At 46.9% G+C, this 17,523-nt stretch overlaps 1 protein-coding gene across 1 annotated transcript in view; it reads left to right on the forward strand.

Annotated features, from left to right (window-relative positions):
- Positions 1–619: 619 nt before the first annotated feature.
- Positions 620–17,523, forward strand: part of mtmr11 (myotubularin related protein 11) — a 22,966-nt gene continuing 6,062 nt past the window's right edge. Inside the window, exons 1-11 of the mRNA XM_034528659.1 lie at positions 620–1,129; positions 6,757–6,826; positions 11,881–12,017; positions 12,171–12,240; positions 12,547–12,686; positions 13,021–13,105; positions 14,205–14,352; positions 14,457–14,544; positions 15,001–15,089; positions 15,488–15,615; positions 17,166–17,244. Coding sequence (XP_034384550.1) covers positions 1,073–1,129; positions 6,757–6,826; positions 11,881–12,017; positions 12,171–12,240; positions 12,547–12,686; positions 13,021–13,105; positions 14,205–14,352; positions 14,457–14,544; positions 15,001–15,089; positions 15,488–15,615; positions 17,166–17,244 — 1,091 coding nt within the window. The 5' untranslated portion in view covers positions 620–1,072. The remainder of the gene's footprint in view (positions 1,130–6,756; positions 6,827–11,880; positions 12,018–12,170; positions 12,241–12,546; positions 12,687–13,020; positions 13,106–14,204; positions 14,353–14,456; positions 14,545–15,000; positions 15,090–15,487; positions 15,616–17,165; positions 17,245–17,523) is intronic.

Here is a 17,523-nt window from a genome sequence, read left to right on the forward strand (position 1 = left end):
TTAAACTACCCAGGTTTGTATGAAGCAGATCCAATTACCTGCACCTGGAGCAGCTACAACGGGAACACAAATGACACTTAACACATTAATGCATTAGTAATACTAATCCAGTAAGATAAGATATGGTTTAATGCACTTATTGTAAGTCTCTTTGGATAAAAGCGTCAGCTAAATGACATGTAATGTAATGTGCCTTTATTGAGAGGGTCATTTCAGCTGTTGCAACAGCATAAGTTAAGGTGGAAAAGTAAAACAAAATAATAATAATAATAATAATAATAGAAGTAAATAATCTAAAAATAGGATTATAAATTAAAAATAAAATGATACTCTTCAAGAGCCATTTAACGCAACAATAACCACACAGCACAGCCGGAGTCCTTTTTTTAAATGTATTAGAGGTGCATGTTCCGGATTTTGCTTCAGTACTTGTATTTATTTTAAATGCAGGACTTTTACCAGTATTGAACTGGTATTTATACACTGGTAATTCTTCCCCCACCGTGTACTGCTGGTGGTGAGTTCAAGGGGTTTTAGCCATGTTGGACCCTCCAGTCCAGATCTTGTCTACATATCGTTTTTATTTTGCAGGTACACTGGCCCTTTAAGAAGCTCCACCGCTTCTTCTGTGTTTCTCTTCTTCCACTATGGCGAGCGGATAAACAAACAGCCCACTGGGTGGGGAACCGGCAGTCACGGCGCACACGTCTCCGCGGTGGTGACGAGCTAACACCGGCTAGTTAACGGTCCGGTGACCGGGCGGTGGGCTTCACGGTGTGCTCTCGGGACGCGAATAGCGATGGGAAAAACAACGCGACAATAGTTGACGTGTCCCTGAACGCCTCGGCGGCGGCAGCCGGTGAACCGGACCGACCGTTACCGGACCCGTTCTCTCTCTGCTGTACAACGACAAGAGGAGAACACCGGAGAACATAGCTTAGAATACCGGGGGGGTATTTTATTAAATTGTTCTTTTCTTTTTATTCTGTCAGATTTATTTCGCTCGTATTTTGTTTTATTATTATTATTATTATTATTATTGTTATTATTTTATATCTTTTAAAAGTCGAACATGTTGACGGGATCTAAAACCACGTTCAAAGTGAGACAAATGCTCCCGGATATCAAGGTAAGGTCCCACCGTTGAGTTAACGTTAGCCACCGGTGACTGACGTCAGTTAGCGGTAGTTAACCGTAGTTAACGTTAGCTAGCCGTAGTTAGCCGTAGTTAACGTTAGCCGTAGTTAACGTTAGCTAACCTTAGTTAGCCGTAGTTAACGTTAGCTCTGTTCAGTCATCAGCAGTAACATACTAATTCATCCCGTTTTAAACTGTCGCATAACTCCGGAACGAGCTATAATTTTAGTTTTAGTTTTTTTTGTTTTACTTTATCAATTTCGTAAGCTTTTGAAATGTATAGTTTTGTATGTGTTTTTAATAGTAATTTAACCCCCATCTTCTGTGTTCTGGGGACTCGCCACCGCTTCAGTGTGAATAGTGTTGCTCATTGTCAGGTAATTGTCAGGTTAATCCTGGTTTGAGTTCTGTCTGTATGTTTATGTCACAACACTCAATATTGCTTTCAGTGGCGCATGTCAACAGACCAGAGAGGCCTTCATTCATCAGTTTATTACAGCCTGGCGGGCCCTGGTTCCCCCCCTCAGAGGTCCCTCTGTATCAGCCTGGTTCCCTCCTCAGAGGTCCCTCTGTATCAGCCTGGTTCCCTCCTCAGAGGTCCCTCTGTATCAGCCTGGTTCCCTCCTCAGAGGTCCCTCTGTATCAGCCTGGTTCCCCCTGGTTCCCTCCTCAGAGGTCCCTCTGTATCAGCCTGGTTCCCTCCTCAGAGGTCCCTCTGTATCAGCCTGGTTCCCCCCTGGTTCCCTCCTCAGGTCCCTCTGTATCCGCCTGGTTCCCCCCTGGTTCCCTCCTCAGAGGTCCATCTGTATCAGCCTGGTTCCCCCCTGGTTCCCTCCTCAGAGGTCCATCTGTATCAGCCTGGTTCCCCCCTGGTTCCCTCCTCAGAGGTCCATCTGTATCAGCCTGGTTCCCCCCTGGTTCCCTCCTCAGAGGTCCCTCTGTATCCGCCTGGTTCCCCCCTGGTTCCCTCCTCAGAGGTCCATCTGTATCCGCCTGGTTCCCCCCTGGTTCCCTCCTCAGAGGTCCCTCTGTTCCAGTGGAGTTGTCTCCTGTGAGGCTGCTGTTGAACATAATTACCACAAGGCAACACAAGGTCTCTCTCTTTGGCTGCTTGCCTTATTAAAGACCCATTAAGGGGGGCTAATCATAATCACTTCTCGTGGGGGGGGGGGGGGTGTTCCCTCATATGGGATTAAGATGCTGTGCAGATGATCGTCATCTCCCGTGCAGCGAACAGCTCTCATTAATTGCTTTGGAATGCTCCAAGAAAAAATCCTTTCATTCCATGTGATCAGTGAGATACTGCCCCCTGTTTCTGGAGCACCTGGGAGGATGGAGGGTCAGAAAGGACTCGTGTGGTGGACGGCACAAAGCACTGTGTGTCTGCTCGCTCCTTTGGGAACAGGCCCTCGGCTCCGTCTTTGTGCTGCTCGGCTCTCTTCTGGTCCACTCCCTGGTTATTCTCAGCAGCCGCGGGGGGAAGCGGTAACAGATGCCTCTTAACTCTGCCTTCGGGGGGCGAGGCTTGCATGTGGAGGGGGTGGCTGATGTGCCCCCTCACAACATCTGGCTGTCGCCATGGAGACACCAGTCGGGAGGTAGCGGCGCGTTCTTTAAATATGATTACCCCCCCACACACACACACACACACACACACACACACACACACACACACACACACACACACACACACACACACCCACACACACACACTCGAACAGAAGGAATCCCACATGTGTACGAGAATGTGGCCGAGCCGAGGATATGGTAATGTGCAATAGTAGGCTGTGTAGATTATATGCACAGCCCACCCACACATTCCCGTGGGTTTCACTTCCATGAGCAACTGAATCCTATAACTGGGCTGAATTTGGGCCAGATGGCTTTTGCAGTTCGCATCTACTGAAGAATCTCCTCTTCTGTTAATACCCAAGTCCTCTTTGGATGGCATGAATTATGACAGGGCTGTAACCAAAGTTTGTATGACCAATGGTCCAAAAATCCAAAGAAATCTAATTTACAGTCACATAAGACAAAGACAAGCAGCAGATTCTCACAATTTTTAAGAAGCTTGAAGTAACAGACATTCGGCAGTTTTGCTTAAAATATGAACAAAAAAGAAAACGACAGCAGTTGTGCTTCATGAGGATGCTGAGGCCTGCATCAGAGCAGCTTTATTCAGGCTTATTTTGGCTGCGCCGATCCCCTGGAGTTCGCTCTATCTGCATCCCCCAGCCAGCTTTGAAGCAGTCGGCATGAAAGGCACAAAGCTCCACAGAAGCACAGAAATCATCTGAGCTCTGTTGAGAGCGGCTGAAGATCCAAGCCCGATACGAGTGGGCCAAAAGCAGTACAGTCAGCCACACCCACTCCCACAGGACCCAGAAGTAACATCCACTGCATGCCCCTGAGCTGCTTAAACAGAGCATGACAATGGGCTCCTAATGGCTGACCAGATTTATGGTCCCCGTTGGAGGGTGTATTGATCTGACACGGGGTGATAATTAACAAGACGCACTATTCACAGGCCAAAGGGCTGAGAGGCGGAGTCCTTTGTCCGTTTTCGAGTGTATGTAATGGCTGTGATCATCTAACTCGTAGAAAACGTTAGCGTCCACTCAACGTGGTCAACATCATGCTGCTAAACATGAGAATGTAAGCGTTGTCATTGTGAGCACGGTAGCATGCCGTTCACTTGTTAGCATGTAGGTCAACGTAGCTAACAGAGCGAAGGTACAAACCTTCAGTACTAAACACTGCTGTTTGGCTTCATATGACCTCTGAACGTTCCTGTGCAGACCTTTTAATCATTGTTTATCTGCACTAAGAGGCGTTGATAATGAAGCAAATGAATTGCAAATCTTTCAGCGGGGACACCAATGAAAGAGTTAATGATTATCTGTGTTGTGCGTCGAGATTGATGTTATAATTAAGAATGCCGACACGGCTGTAAATGTTTCCAGGCTTTCGTTGCGATGCCAGGAGAGCTGTTGGGGAGGAGAGAAACGGGTTAAAAGATGGATATTCACGATAGTGAGATGCAGACATTTCCTCATGAAATATTGACCCTCTGGATTCCCAATTCATGAAACATTGATTCATCTTTCTATATGTCGGAATCTGTTTCTGTCATATTGAGTCCCAAATGCAATTATATTTTGACACGCTAACTGTAGGTAGTATATGTTCCACTGCTGAATATACAGTATATTCAGGGCAGTTCTTTTTGCATTAATACAGTTCATATCAGGTCCTCTGTTTCTATAAATAACAGTGTAGTATTGCAGGTCTGCTTCGAGAGAAGGAATTGAAGGAAAGAGTCTTTGGGAATGACTTGCTGGGACATATTTGGGTCAAATGAGCTGGCAGCCTCTTAAACAACTTTGCTTTGTTGTCCCACGTAAAATAATAATTCCAGTGTTCCTCCAAAGGTCCCGTTGGGCCTGTAATTGTGTGAGGAGAGGGCAGTATGTTCCAGACCCGGGAACAAGCACACTTCATTACATTGCAGAAGTCTGGCCGCAGTAGCAACGGGAAGCCATGAGCAATGGAAACTGCAATGAGAGAGAGAGAGAGAGAGAGAGAAATAAATGTCAGCCAAAACACGGCCCTGGAAATGTGTTTTTGGAGTGATAAGTGACTCCCAGATGAAGGCAGCCTTGCGTCAGCGCTACATTTTGCTCGGTTATTATCTGTTTCCATTTTCCTTATCTCGGTTGCTCGTTTTACGTCTGTGAAGAAGTGAAGAAGAATGCCTCTATTTCACATTAAAAAAATAAAATGCATTTGCTGTTCTGTCACGAATAAATTTTGTGCCAGTTGAACCGACGGGAGCTCCACTCGTATCTCCCTTATCGCTTTATGTACACGGGCCAGTCTGCAGCGCAGTGCCAGCAGGACTTCACCTCGAGTGTCACGGCCTTACCTCGCGGGTTGTCCTGCCTCAAGACCCTGAGGCCCGAGTCCCCTCAGGCCCGAGACCCTGAGGCCCGAGTCCCCTCAGGCCCGAGACCCTGAGGCCCAAGTCTCGAGACCCTGAGGCCCGAGTCCCCTCAGGCCCGAGACCCTGAGGCCCAAGTCTCGAGACCCTGAGGCCCGAGGCCCGATTCTGCCGGTCTTGAAGTAAATAACACAACAAGTCTGTGATGTTCTTAAAAGGAATTCAGCCGTGGGTTTGCAGTGGGTGTAGATGGAGAGACTGAGGGAAAGCACAACACATTTTAAAACAATTCAAAGCGGAAATGAAGTGTGGTAAAAGTTGAGTGTCCTGCTGTATATTAAGGAATGTCTTGTTTTCCTCCAGCGGTTTTTACTAGCAGAGCTTTCTGCCTTTTCATTTGGCCAGTGACACGGTTGGAACTATGACCATATGCTTTTAAATATGTCAAGGTTAGCACCAAGCTATTGATTAATGCATGTACATTTTATTACCATTTTATAGCACAACGCAGAGATAACTTAGTGCTCGTATTATGTGTGTCGATTAAAGCAGTTTGTTTCTACCGAGATCACGGCTCACTTTAATTAATTAATTAGCAAGTTAGTACAGTTTTCTTTTTTCTAGAAAAAAGTGTTGTAAATATATGGTGAGTGACCAGAGCGTAAGTATTAAAATATAAGACCTTCAGGATAACATCACAAACTGCAGACTCGATGCTCACACAGAAAAGCAGCTATGAAACGAGTGTGATTGTGAGAGCGTTTCAAAGGGGCCGGGGGGGCCACGGGCTTACAGGTCTTCACGAGCAGGCTGCTAACGCACACTTCACAGCAAACCTGTGAGCGTAGCACCGGCGACTAAATGGGTGCTTTGTTGCCGTTGCTCACTCATTCTTGCTGACTCGTGCTTTGCGACAGAGCCGGAGCCACAAACGGAAACCATGATTAATGGACAGAATGTGTCGTGTTCACGGACGCCAACTCGAGAGCCGTGACTCCATTTCTGTGCTGGCTTGTTCCCCACCTGTGTAATCACGGCATCCTCTCGCGTTGCAGGCCTTGGCGTTTTATGGGATTTGAAGACGATAAATGCAAATGGCCTTCGCAGCAAAGTTAATTGGAAGCATATGTGCTGGGGAGCTGCAGTCTGATTATAGAGACCTCTGTGGCTCTGGTTGGATTCTTGCTTGTAGGCTCAAGTACGCCAGGCTTCAAGACTGTTCTAGAAAGCAACATGGAAACTAAGACTCATGGAGCTGTGTGGTCTGCTTTGTGTCTGTAATGAAAATGAGTCCATTGAGGCCAGCCAGACCTTTTGATGAGAGCACTTTAAATCTAATAGACAAGACCGGAGATGACGTATGGTGCTCGCTGTGTGTGCGCGGTTTAGGGCTTGAATGAAGAAGTTAAAGAGTCCGCGCGAGGCGTAGGTTGAGGCGTAGGTTGAGGCGTAGGTTGAGGCGTAGGTTGAGGCGTAGGTTGAGGCGTAGGTTGAGAAGATCGGTTTCCCTTTTGTGTCCGTCTGCTGTACTTAAGGCTCTAGCCAGCAGCCAGTTAGCTTAGCACGAAGAACGATCCTTACGCAGACATGCAAGTCCCTGAGATGTGGAACTCTTCCACAGCATCGCGTTGGACACGAGGAGGATTGAACCACGCTAACGTCTGCTGTTTCTCTTACAGGAGAGGATGCTGAGTCAAAGTGGCGTGACCGCACGGAGTCGAGATGTGTTTGGGCTACGCTGCCTCCCAGGTAGGATTGTGCTTCTCAATGTACTGTTGTACTTCCTAAATGATGACACATGACCATAAACGTACTAAATTATACAAAACCTCACAGCACAGATTTCAATCGACACCTGCCATGCTGCATTGGGATCAGGTGAAATACAGAAAACTGCTGCCGCATTCATTGTTCTCTGCGGTTTGAAATCTCCCTGTTGCCCTTGCAGCCACACCTGCACCAGGAATGTCACGGCAGGCCTTTTTGAGATGGGAAAACATCTGCTGATGAAAAGCTAATCTGAACATACAAAAGGGTTTTTTGTGAAGAACAAAAGTCTTGTAGCTTTATTGCAGAAAGAAAAGAACAAAATGAACTTCTAATCAGCAGCTGGAGGCGTTGCAGAACTTAAGATAATAGATGTTTACAACACGTAGACTGACTTATCGTCGCTGCAGTGTAACACCACTCCAAATTTATATTATACGGCGGTGTCGTCTATCCGCTCTATTAATCACCTTGTATTAACGAGTGACAGCTGTGGTCAATTACTGGTTGGCCTCTGTTCTTGCCCAGAACCGATCCAGATCGTCTAGCCAGAGGTGGACCCAAGTGATAATCTGCTGGTTGGTGCTGGGCCACAGACGGTCTTTGCTGCAGTCTCAGTGGGTTCCTGATCCCGGCCCTGCTCATATTTCTATGTCAGCAACACCCTGCTGGAGCTTTTTATAAGAATGGCAGCAGACCAGAGGTCCTGGATCTGAGACAGGCTAATCTTTTAATGCTGCACATCAGCAGTTACTCACCGCGCTCGTCACCAGAGACGTAAATGAGTGTGTGGGTGTGTTCGATGTGAGGCTACGAGGTGGGGCGATGCTTCCTTGGTGTTTTTAGTCTCAGCACATCACCGTATGATGTCACAAAAAATCCAATCATACGTCGTGTTTATTTTTATAATTTTCTTCTTTTCGTTCTCTTCCTGATGACCTTTCACACATACACAGTTATACACAAACAGCACACACACACACTCATGCGTGCACACACACACTCATGCGTGCACACATATTCTATATACAAACACACACGCTTCCTTGTCATTCACTTCGTCAGCCTAATTGGTTTTCCAGCAGTGTTTTCATCAAATACTTCCCAGACTCAGCAGGTCCTTGACAACCCTCGCACACAGAGATCCTATTCTAACATTTCACTGTGAAATGTTGACTCTCTTTACCTCATTTCTATCCCCCTGCTGTCCATCCTACTGTTGTCTCTCTCTCTCTCTCTCTCTCTCTCTCTCTCTCTCTCTCTCTCCACCTTCCATCTCAGGCAAATCAGAACCTGCCTTACATTAAGAGACGGAGGGAGAAACATTTGTTATGTCTCCTTTCTTTATTCTCTTTTTCCATTGAGACAGAGGAGCTAAATTAATAGCCTGCTGTAAATGTATCGTCTCATTTAATTGTGGGAGTTTTATGTAAACCGCTTCAGATTGCAGGAAGGGAAATGGATCCCCGTGGCTCTGTGCACGTTCTGCGGCGTAAGTGTTGAGACAATTTGTGAGAACACGTTCACTTTCAGACACAAAGGAGTCGCGAGTCAGTGTGACCCCACCGAGGGAAGGGGGGGGGTCATATCGATGACAACACAGTGGTGCTTTTGTTGCATGGTCGGGTAATTTAGGGAGGGCTATTATAAATTTAAAAAAAGAAGGGCCTTTCTCAAGTTGAGAACGACCACGGGAATCTCAAAATCAAAAATATGTTTGCATAAGTTGTCCCGTTCTCCCAGTAGTTAACGGGCAGGGCTCGGTGTCCCCGGGGTTCTCATGTGACACCGGGACACAGGACTGCAGAAACCGAGCCGGTCCGCGGGGGGGCAAACGGGTCAGGACAGCTCGGGCAGCCATAGGTAGATCATGTACCTTTTTCAAAGCTGCGAGAGGGGGAGGGGGTCTACTGTCCATTCACACACAATGCCAAGAGTCCAGGACCCCCTTCAGAGTCACAAGCCCCTTTCTCCACAGTCTTGTGTTACTGTGGGATTAAAAGGCTGTCAATCAGCTTTATACCTCCTTGATTGATGGACAAGAGGCCAGAGCGTCCATGTTTGTATACTTTGGTTTCCATCTTTAAATCGGGGAAAAAAAGAATTGAAGAAGACAAAGACGTGTTCCAGTTTATTACAGAATAGATTCTTTGGGGGTAAACTTTATATTTCTGGGCTATAACATGTGGATTCCATTCCTGGTCGTTACTCGTCCTCCCAGTGGGTCGAGGAGACATGCATCCATCAATGGAAGTGAGGAGCAAATGTGGACCAAAACAAATAATAGACTGAGAGCATGTGGTTCAAATCCCTGCTGTGTTTCCTCCTCATCGGTGACCTCAACAGAAGCAGCTGAAGACATTCAAGGGGAAACTCCAATTGGAAGTTAATGTGGAAAAACATCGCAAAATGCTTTTTAAATACTTTCCCTGACATGTTCTAGTCTGGTACTGCGTTAAAAATGGCTTCTTAATGTACTGCATACACATATTCTGCATCCTTTTATTATTTAAACCTTTCTACCTCGCAGTCTGCCACTGGTCGGCCTGAAGAGCCGCCGCAATGCATTGTGGGAGCGGTTGAGTCTGTCCCTTGAGCTCACGGCTCATCTTATACACATGTCGGCTTCCCCGAGGATTGGAGGTTAAAGAAGCTGCTGCATACGTCGTTACGCTCCGTCTGTAGCACATCGCACGTTTCATTTGATTAAAGGACTCGTCTCGTAAAACACTTTTTCACAGCGGACTCATTCTGGGCTGAATCACCTCATCAAACAAACGTCTTAGATTTCACCAAAGAAGGCAAACAGGCCCAGAAGCCTCTGCTCCCCGTCTTCCTCTGAAATCTGCTTACTACGGAAATGTTCTCCGGCTCTGTTGCACCCTGGGGAGACATTAAAGCGAGGCCTTGATGGTCCTTTCTCAAAGACAACAAGGGTTCACTTGTGTTCACTGTGACACTAAGCGTCTCAAATCCCTGTCGCTACACCAAGTGTGTGGTCGGGTTTAATTGATAAGTCCAGCCGCGGGTTCTCATGCGTGGTATGGAGGCGAGGGAACCATAATCATAGAGCACGCCCTGAGGTTTAAACTGCTCTTGCGCAATTCCTGTTCCTCTTTCCCTTCCAGCAGAAACAAGTGTTTCTTCCTGTTTACGCTTTGGTATCCACCAAAACATTCTTTAAGCTAAGTAGTCTGCTGCTCTGCCGTGTTCAGGGTTCAGGTCCGAGCTGGTTCCTTCACATGGGCAGTGAAGGAACCGAGTGTCCTCCCAGAATGTTCTAGTGTGTTGTTGTTCCTACGGACCAGCAGTCTTTCCTCGTCCATTTCACGGTCTTTTGAGCCATTTTGAAAACATTTGCCTTGGACTGTCTGTCCAAACACTCTCATCGCTCCCTGAACCTGGACTCTGTTGCCATGGTAACACACAGTCAGGCTGGCAAAAGCTTTGTATTCCTGCGGGGAACTGAAATGTGCTGTCTCACTCACTTTATGTAACTTGAATTGTCTCCTCTTCAGCAACGTCTCATTTGTTTATGCGTCGTTCTTTGCGTTGTCATAGGTCGTGGCACATCGAGCGACCTTGCATGAGTAACCTACTGTGTGTGTGTGTGTGTGTGTGTGTGTGTGTGTGTGTGTGTGTGTGTGTGTGTGTGTGTGTGTGTGTGTGTGTGTGTGTGTGTGTGTGTGTGTGTTTTGAAAGTGTGTGTTTGTATCTGGGTGAAAAGTTTGTTTTTGGAAGCTGGAGTTTCAGATTCTTCTTCAACCTTCCTCTCCACTCAGCAGATTCTCCCTTATATACATTTCCAAGTATTTTCTAGCAAACAAATGAATCTAGTTTCCTCCTTTGTGTCCTGAGGACCTGCAACAATAACCACAGCTTGACCTTTCTGTTACACCCACTCCCTGTAGCTCCTCGTGAACTTCCAAGCTGCTGTTTGTTTCTCTGTTCACTTCCTGTTATGTATCCTCTGAAGGGCCCCCACCTCAACACACCCGTTGTGTCCTGTCATCATGTAGAAAACTGCATTACCCATAAGCTCCGTCCTGTAACGTCTGCATTCCCCCTCCCCTCTGCCCTCCCCTCTGCCCCCCCCCTTCTGTCCCCCTCCCTCCCCTCTGTCCCCCCCCCTCTGTCCCCCCCCCCTCTGTCCCCCTCCCCTCTGCCCCCCCTTCTGTCCCCCTCCCTCCCCTCTGTCCCCCCCCCCTCTGTCCCCCTCCCCTCTGCCCCCCCCCCTCTGTCCCCCTCCCTCCACTCTGTCCCCCTCCCTGTCCTCTGTCCCCCTCCCTCCACTCTGTCCCCCTCCCTCCCCTCTGTCCTCTGTCCCCCCCCCCTCTGTCCCCCCCCCCCTCTGTCCCCCTCCCTCCCCTCTGTCCTCTGTCCCCCCCCCTCTGCCCCCCCCTCTGTCCCCCCCCCCTCTGTCCCCCTCCCCTCTGCCCCCCCCTTCTGTCCCCCTCCCTCCCCTCTGTCCCCCCCCCCTCTGTCCCCCTCCCCTCTGCCCCCCCCCCTCTGTCCCCCTCCCTCCACTCTGTCCCCCTCCCTGTCCTCTGTCCCCCTCCCTCCACTCTGTCCCCCTCCCTCCCCTCTGTCCTCTGTCCCCCCCCCCTCTGTCCCCCCCCCCCCTCTGTCCCCCTCCCTCCCCTCTGTCCTCTGTCCCCCCCCCTCTGCCCCCCCCTCTGTCCCCCCCCCCTCTGTCCCCCCCCCCTCTGTCCCCCTCCCCTCTGCCCCCCCCTTCTGTCCCCCTCCCTCCCCTCTGTCCCCCCCCCCTCTGTCCCCCTCCCCTCTGCCCCCCCCCCTCTGTCCCCCTCCCTCCACTCTGTCCCCCTCCCTGTCCTCTGTCCCCCTCCCTCCACTCTGTCCCCCTCCCTCCCCTCTGTCCTCTGTCCCCCCCCCCTCTGTCCCCCCCCCCCTCTGTCCCCCTCCCTCCCCTCTGTCCTCTGTCCCCCCCCCTCTGCCCCCCCCTCTGTCCCCCTGCCCTCTGTGCCCCCCCCTCTGTCCCCCCCTCCCTCTGTCCCCCCCCCTCTGTCCCCCACTAGGCGAGTGTGTGCTTCAGCGAGCCGTTATGGTGAGGAAGAAGTTGAGTGCCAGGGAGGGGAGGGGCTGGGTGTCTGGGACCCTCTTCTGTACCCACTTCAGAGTGGCCTTTGTTCCTCAGGACAGTCCCAAACCTGACGTGAGTCCTTCTGAGCAGCTGTGCAAATACAATACTAAAAATCTGTTGTTTAAAAGGAACATGAAAGACATTTCATTTAATGAAAATATTGTGATCGTGATTATTTCTTTTTAACTTTTGTTGTTGTGTATTTCAATAACCTTCATGTTGCAGGACAATGCAGATCCAGTGCTTCTAGGAGATCATGACGTGGCGTTGGCGTCCATAGAGAAGGTTGTGGTTGGTAAGTAGAACCTTATTTATGCCCACATGTATACTCCTGACCATAAGGCTTCCAAAAGGTAAGGTTTATAAACTTGTATAATAGCCCTAGCTATGAGGTGTTTATACAAGTACTAAGGACACTCCCCCATCATTACTAAAATGTAATTATGCAACATTAGGTATTTAAATAATGTGCAGGTTCTTGGCTCCCTTGTAAAGTTATTTACCGTACCGTAGGTCCAACCTGCATACTGTAAGTGTGTTCTGGATGTCGGGTGCACTCCAGGTTTGATGTTTAATTAGCCCCGCCCCCTCTGTGTTGCAGTGGGCCCAAACAGGACCAAGCTGGTGACCCCAAACTCCTCACTGAAGTTCACTCCGGAGGAGCTGGTGCTTTACTGCAAGGACCTGCAAGTCATCTGCTTCCTGTTCGACCGCCTCACTCCTGACGCACAAGTCATCGAGGTGCGTTTCCATCCTCCGGCATTTGAAGCTCCTTCAGGCTGAAACACAGACAACCACAGATGTCCTCTCGCAGCCTTTAGAACAACTCGTTACTTTTGTTATTTCATGCAGGTTCTTTTTCTTGTTTATGCCTTCTGATACGCACTTTCCAAATCCCTCCCGAGCGATGTGGGTAAAGACGTGCATGTTGTCTTATCGAGGCTCTGGTTACTGTCGTTCTGTCCAGTCGTTTCAGAGCCTAAAGAAGCTGATCTGTACCATACACCGTTGATCCGATGTTGAAAGCTGATGACCTTTGTCATGTTGATGGAGTCGCTGTGGTTTCCCTCCTCAGATAACCTACACCATCGCCAAGACCTACCAGCCTCTTAAACCAGGGTCCGTTTTATCTTTCCAGAACGCTGCCCTGGGGAGCGTCGGTGAGTAGCTTAATGCATTCTCCCTCATATACAGCCTGTCAATCATCCTGCAGCTATGGGGTGTCATCAAGGACATGGAGAGGGGACTTCAATGTAGCTCACATTTATTGATGGTCTTCATAATTTTGCTTGGTTATACTAGACAATATAATAAATGATGATTCAGTCTAAATGGGGCATAAATCTTCCAATGCTCACACTAACCTCGACTACATAGTCTATATAGTAGAGTGCAGAGATACGTGGGAAATGAAAGCCTGTTTGGATGTTTATGACCCCAGAATGATCCATGAAGTATTCATCAGTAATTCTTTTCTGTGCCACTGTGATACATATTCATAGAAATAACAGCCCACGTGACGTGTCGCTCATGCAGTAAAGCCGTGTGTGTTTTCTCCTGATGAGCCTTCCATCAAGTCTGTGCTGCAGGAACAGGATGAGACACTGCTGGGCATTTATACAAGACCTGTTTCTGTCTCTGTCTACTTTATGTTACGACTTCCTCTGAACCAATCTGGTCTATTATGATTCATTATTATTATTATGCTTCAAGCAAAGTGCTGTCTTTGAACCCACGCCCAGATGTCTGAGTGGTGGGACAATAACATGTTCATGGCTGGACTTTGACAGAGATCGTAAGCCTCAATTTATGAAAAATAAGTAAAGACAACGCTGAGCGTGACAACTGAAGCTGGAGATATTATATTTGACAACACTCAACAACAATCAAGAATGAATCTGCTCTTCTCTTGATGCACAAGGTAGCGCATCGGTTTCTTTCTGAGCCGCCATTTGCAACCATTTTGAGAACTTTTGGCCTTGTGTTGCCATCAATGTAAAACATAGAGACTGGCAATTATTTCTTTAATTTAACGATCAAACGTCTGGTCTATAAAATGACATAACAAGCAAATCTCAAATAAATCCAGTTAACGATGATATCAAATGACTGATCCCTCCCTTTAGAATACGTTGTGTTTGTCTAAATTATTAATTAATAATAATAATAATAATAATTAAAGCACACTGGACCTGGTCGGGTCAAAAGCATGAAAACAATATTGTGTATTATTGAGATGCTGCTTTTCTTTTCTCCCAGAAATGAAGCAGTTTCTAAGCAACCGTCGGCGAAACACCCACATGAACTGGTTTGAGTCCGCCTCGGACTGGGAGCAGGAGCTGGAGCGATGCGGGGCCACTGGCTGGAGAGTCAGCTCAGTCAACGACCGCTTCGAGATGTCCACCAGGTGAGATCACCTTCCAGGTGAAAAGCCTTGTTTTAACGTGGCGTATTACGTAATATCCGTTTAAACTCCTACGAACCACTCAAACTGCTTCTGTTCCCCGTCAGCCTGCCGAGGTCCATCGTGGTTCCACAGAAGGTCTTCGACACCGAGCTGAAGAAAAGCTTCGCCCACTTCAACGAAGGACGCATCCCTGTGAGTGCACTTAGTGCTGAGAACCGTTTAACGGCCACTGAAAGAACCAGTGAAACCAGACTGGGAGTCTTTAGCTGGGAAAGTCTCAAGAGGGTTTTAAATGGACTGCTGCAAAGTCTTTAACTTTAAAGGTTCATTCATGTGTTAACAGCCTCAATCCTGTGAAATATTATTTCAAACAAACAAAGTCTCAACTGGAGCTTTAAATACAAACAACATTACATGTTTGACTATAAGAAGATTTTCAAAACTTCAACCATGAGAACATATTTTTAGGAAGTAGGAATTCTTGAAATGAGCACTTGTGTATATTATATATTGTAAAACAACCATTTTTTACATACATTTTCCTTTCTTAACATTCCTGCCTGTTTAGGGAGTTTGAACAATGTGGATGTATATTTATATTTATATATATATAATATAAAAAAGGGGACATTGTGTTTTGTGTTGCAGCGCTGGTGTTGGCGACACCCTCGAGGCAGCGATCTACTGCGAATGGCCAGCTTCCAGAACAACATCTACCACGAGAAAGACGACATCAGGTGTGTTTGTTGTTGTGTGTTTGTTGTTGTGTGTTTGTTGTTGTGTGTCATTGACATTTGAATGTGCTCAAAGGAGGGTTAGCTGCAGTGGTACAGTCAACTAATACCAGGTTTGATGTCACGCCTTATTAAAGTTGTTTTTTGTTCACTTGTTGTTTCAATTAGCTGTTTATTGTGATCATCCCGTAGAGAAGTGTCGTATGTGTTAGTTACATGAATACAGGAAACCAAACAGCCCAAATACTGCAGGCCGTTAACGCTTCAGACTCAACCTGCATTAAGCTCCCAATGTGCTCTGATTCTCAAAGCTATTGTACCTCAAGTTGTCCAGTGTTTGGAGATGGAAGATGTGGCTAAAAGGTCGTTGTTAGCGGCTAACAGCAGGCTGTGCTCTCTAGGAACCTGGAGATGATCCTGTTCGGGTGCCAGTCGTCTCTGTGTGTGGTGGTGGAGCTCGGCGAGGAGCTGCCCTCACCTGCAGATATCCAGCTGGCTCACGGCCGCCTGCGCGCCCTCAGTCTGGGAGGTGAGGATGAGACATGAACACACAACAGCTGAGCAAATATGTATTAAAAAAACATTGTGACAAATGAAGCGTCCTCATCTTTCACTGGTTGGAGAGAAGCGTCCTCATTTATTCACTTAAAGATATAATATGTGTAACGACAACTAGACCCATGTTACATATGTTCTTGAGTTGTGTTACATTACATTATCTGTTCCGGACTCATATTAAAACCTTATGTAAAGCGTCTTTGTGTGTTTTGAAAAGCGCTATATAAATATAATGTATTATTATCATTATTATTATTATTATTATTACATCTCCTTTGCCTCAGCGTTGTGGTTGTCTGTCAGACGCCGTCATAAATTGGCTTTTAATTCAACCACAGAAAATTACATATTCGCTTTTTAAGCCATTTATTTATTTCAGTCAATTTGTCATCCAAACCACGGAGGCGCTCTAGATTTTCCACAAAATGCCTACTTTTCTTTTTCTAAATGTAAGAATGTATAACGACGTGTGTGTGTGTGTGTGTGTGTGTGTGTGTGTGTGTGTGTGTGTGTGTGTGTGTGTGTGTGTGTGTGTGTGTGTGTGTGTGTGTGTGTGTGTGTGTGTGTGTGTGTGTGTGTGTGTGTGTGTGTGTGTGTGTGTGTGTGTGTGTGTGTGTGTGTGTGTGTGTGTGTGTGTGTGTGTGTGTGTGTGTGTGTGTGTGTGTGTGTGTGTGTGTGTGTGTGTGTGTGTGTGTGTGTGTGTGTGTGTGTGTGTGTGTGTGTGTGTGTGTGTGTGTGTGTGTGTGTGTGTGTGTGTGTGTGAACGCTTTGTGAGAAGGACTTTTCGTTAGTTTCACACACAGCACATTCCATGGTTGAGTAAACAGAGATGACAAAACTCCTGGTCGTCTACAACTACTGGCCCTGGAACTGAAACGCTGGCACACACACACACACACACACACACACACACACACACACTAGGTGTAAAGGTCACCGATCATCACGTTCACACGTGTCAGCTCAGTGTTTTGTGCTCCACGGCTCAGAGGATTGTTCTGCGGTCCTTGGATCGGCTCACTGAAAGTGGGCTTTGAGTCCTCAGCTAGATATGAAAATAGACTTTGGGTATTGAATGAATACTCTGTTTGACATTATGTTTATTCTCCATTTAGGGTCCCATTCGAGATGATTCATTTTGAGGAGGTGAAATGGTTGTCTGGTGTTTTAAATAACACATTCTGCTCTCAGCCTTACGTATTAAAATGTACTCATTTAAATTGCCTATTGAAGATGGATCTCTGGGTGAAACTCTAATAAACAGGCAAAAGGTTGATTAAGTTGAGCCTTTTGAAAAGAAACCCAAGATGTGCTCATAATCACATCTGAGAAGAAGGAAGTCTTTCTACATCTGTTGAAAACGTTAGATGCTGCACCGTATTATAATTTGTATTTATAACAAACTATATGTTGTTTATTTGTCAGCTGGAGTGCAGAGGTCCCCCTAACTGAGCCCTTTTCAGGTTCTGCATGTGTAGCGATAATAATAATAATAATGTGTGAACATGATCTGTGTTCCAGATATCTCCACTTCTGTGTCGGTGCCGGACGACAAATGGCTGTCGACCCTGGAAAGCACCCGCTGGCTGGACTACACCAGGTAACAGTCTGTCCACGTCATCATGACACAATATATCAAATCCTTAAATTAAAGACTAGGTTGGTAAAAGTACACGGATTATAATTTACTGTTGGTTCGGTAAATGCATCATCCTCGATAAGGAAACCCTGGAAAGTTCATTACCGTATGTTTTTATATATATAACCTTGTATTGACTGATTTGTAAATGATTGTAATTAACTTTACTCAATGTAAACATTACTGAAAGACATTATAAGAAAACTTGAACTCTAGTAGGGTTCAAAATGGTTTAATCTG

The sequence above is a fragment of the Cyclopterus lumpus genome, chromosome 25 (assembly GCF_009769545.1).
Source record: "Cyclopterus lumpus isolate fCycLum1 chromosome 25, fCycLum1.pri, whole genome shotgun sequence".
NCBI lineage: Eukaryota > Metazoa > Chordata > Actinopteri > Perciformes > Cyclopteridae > Cyclopterus > Cyclopterus lumpus.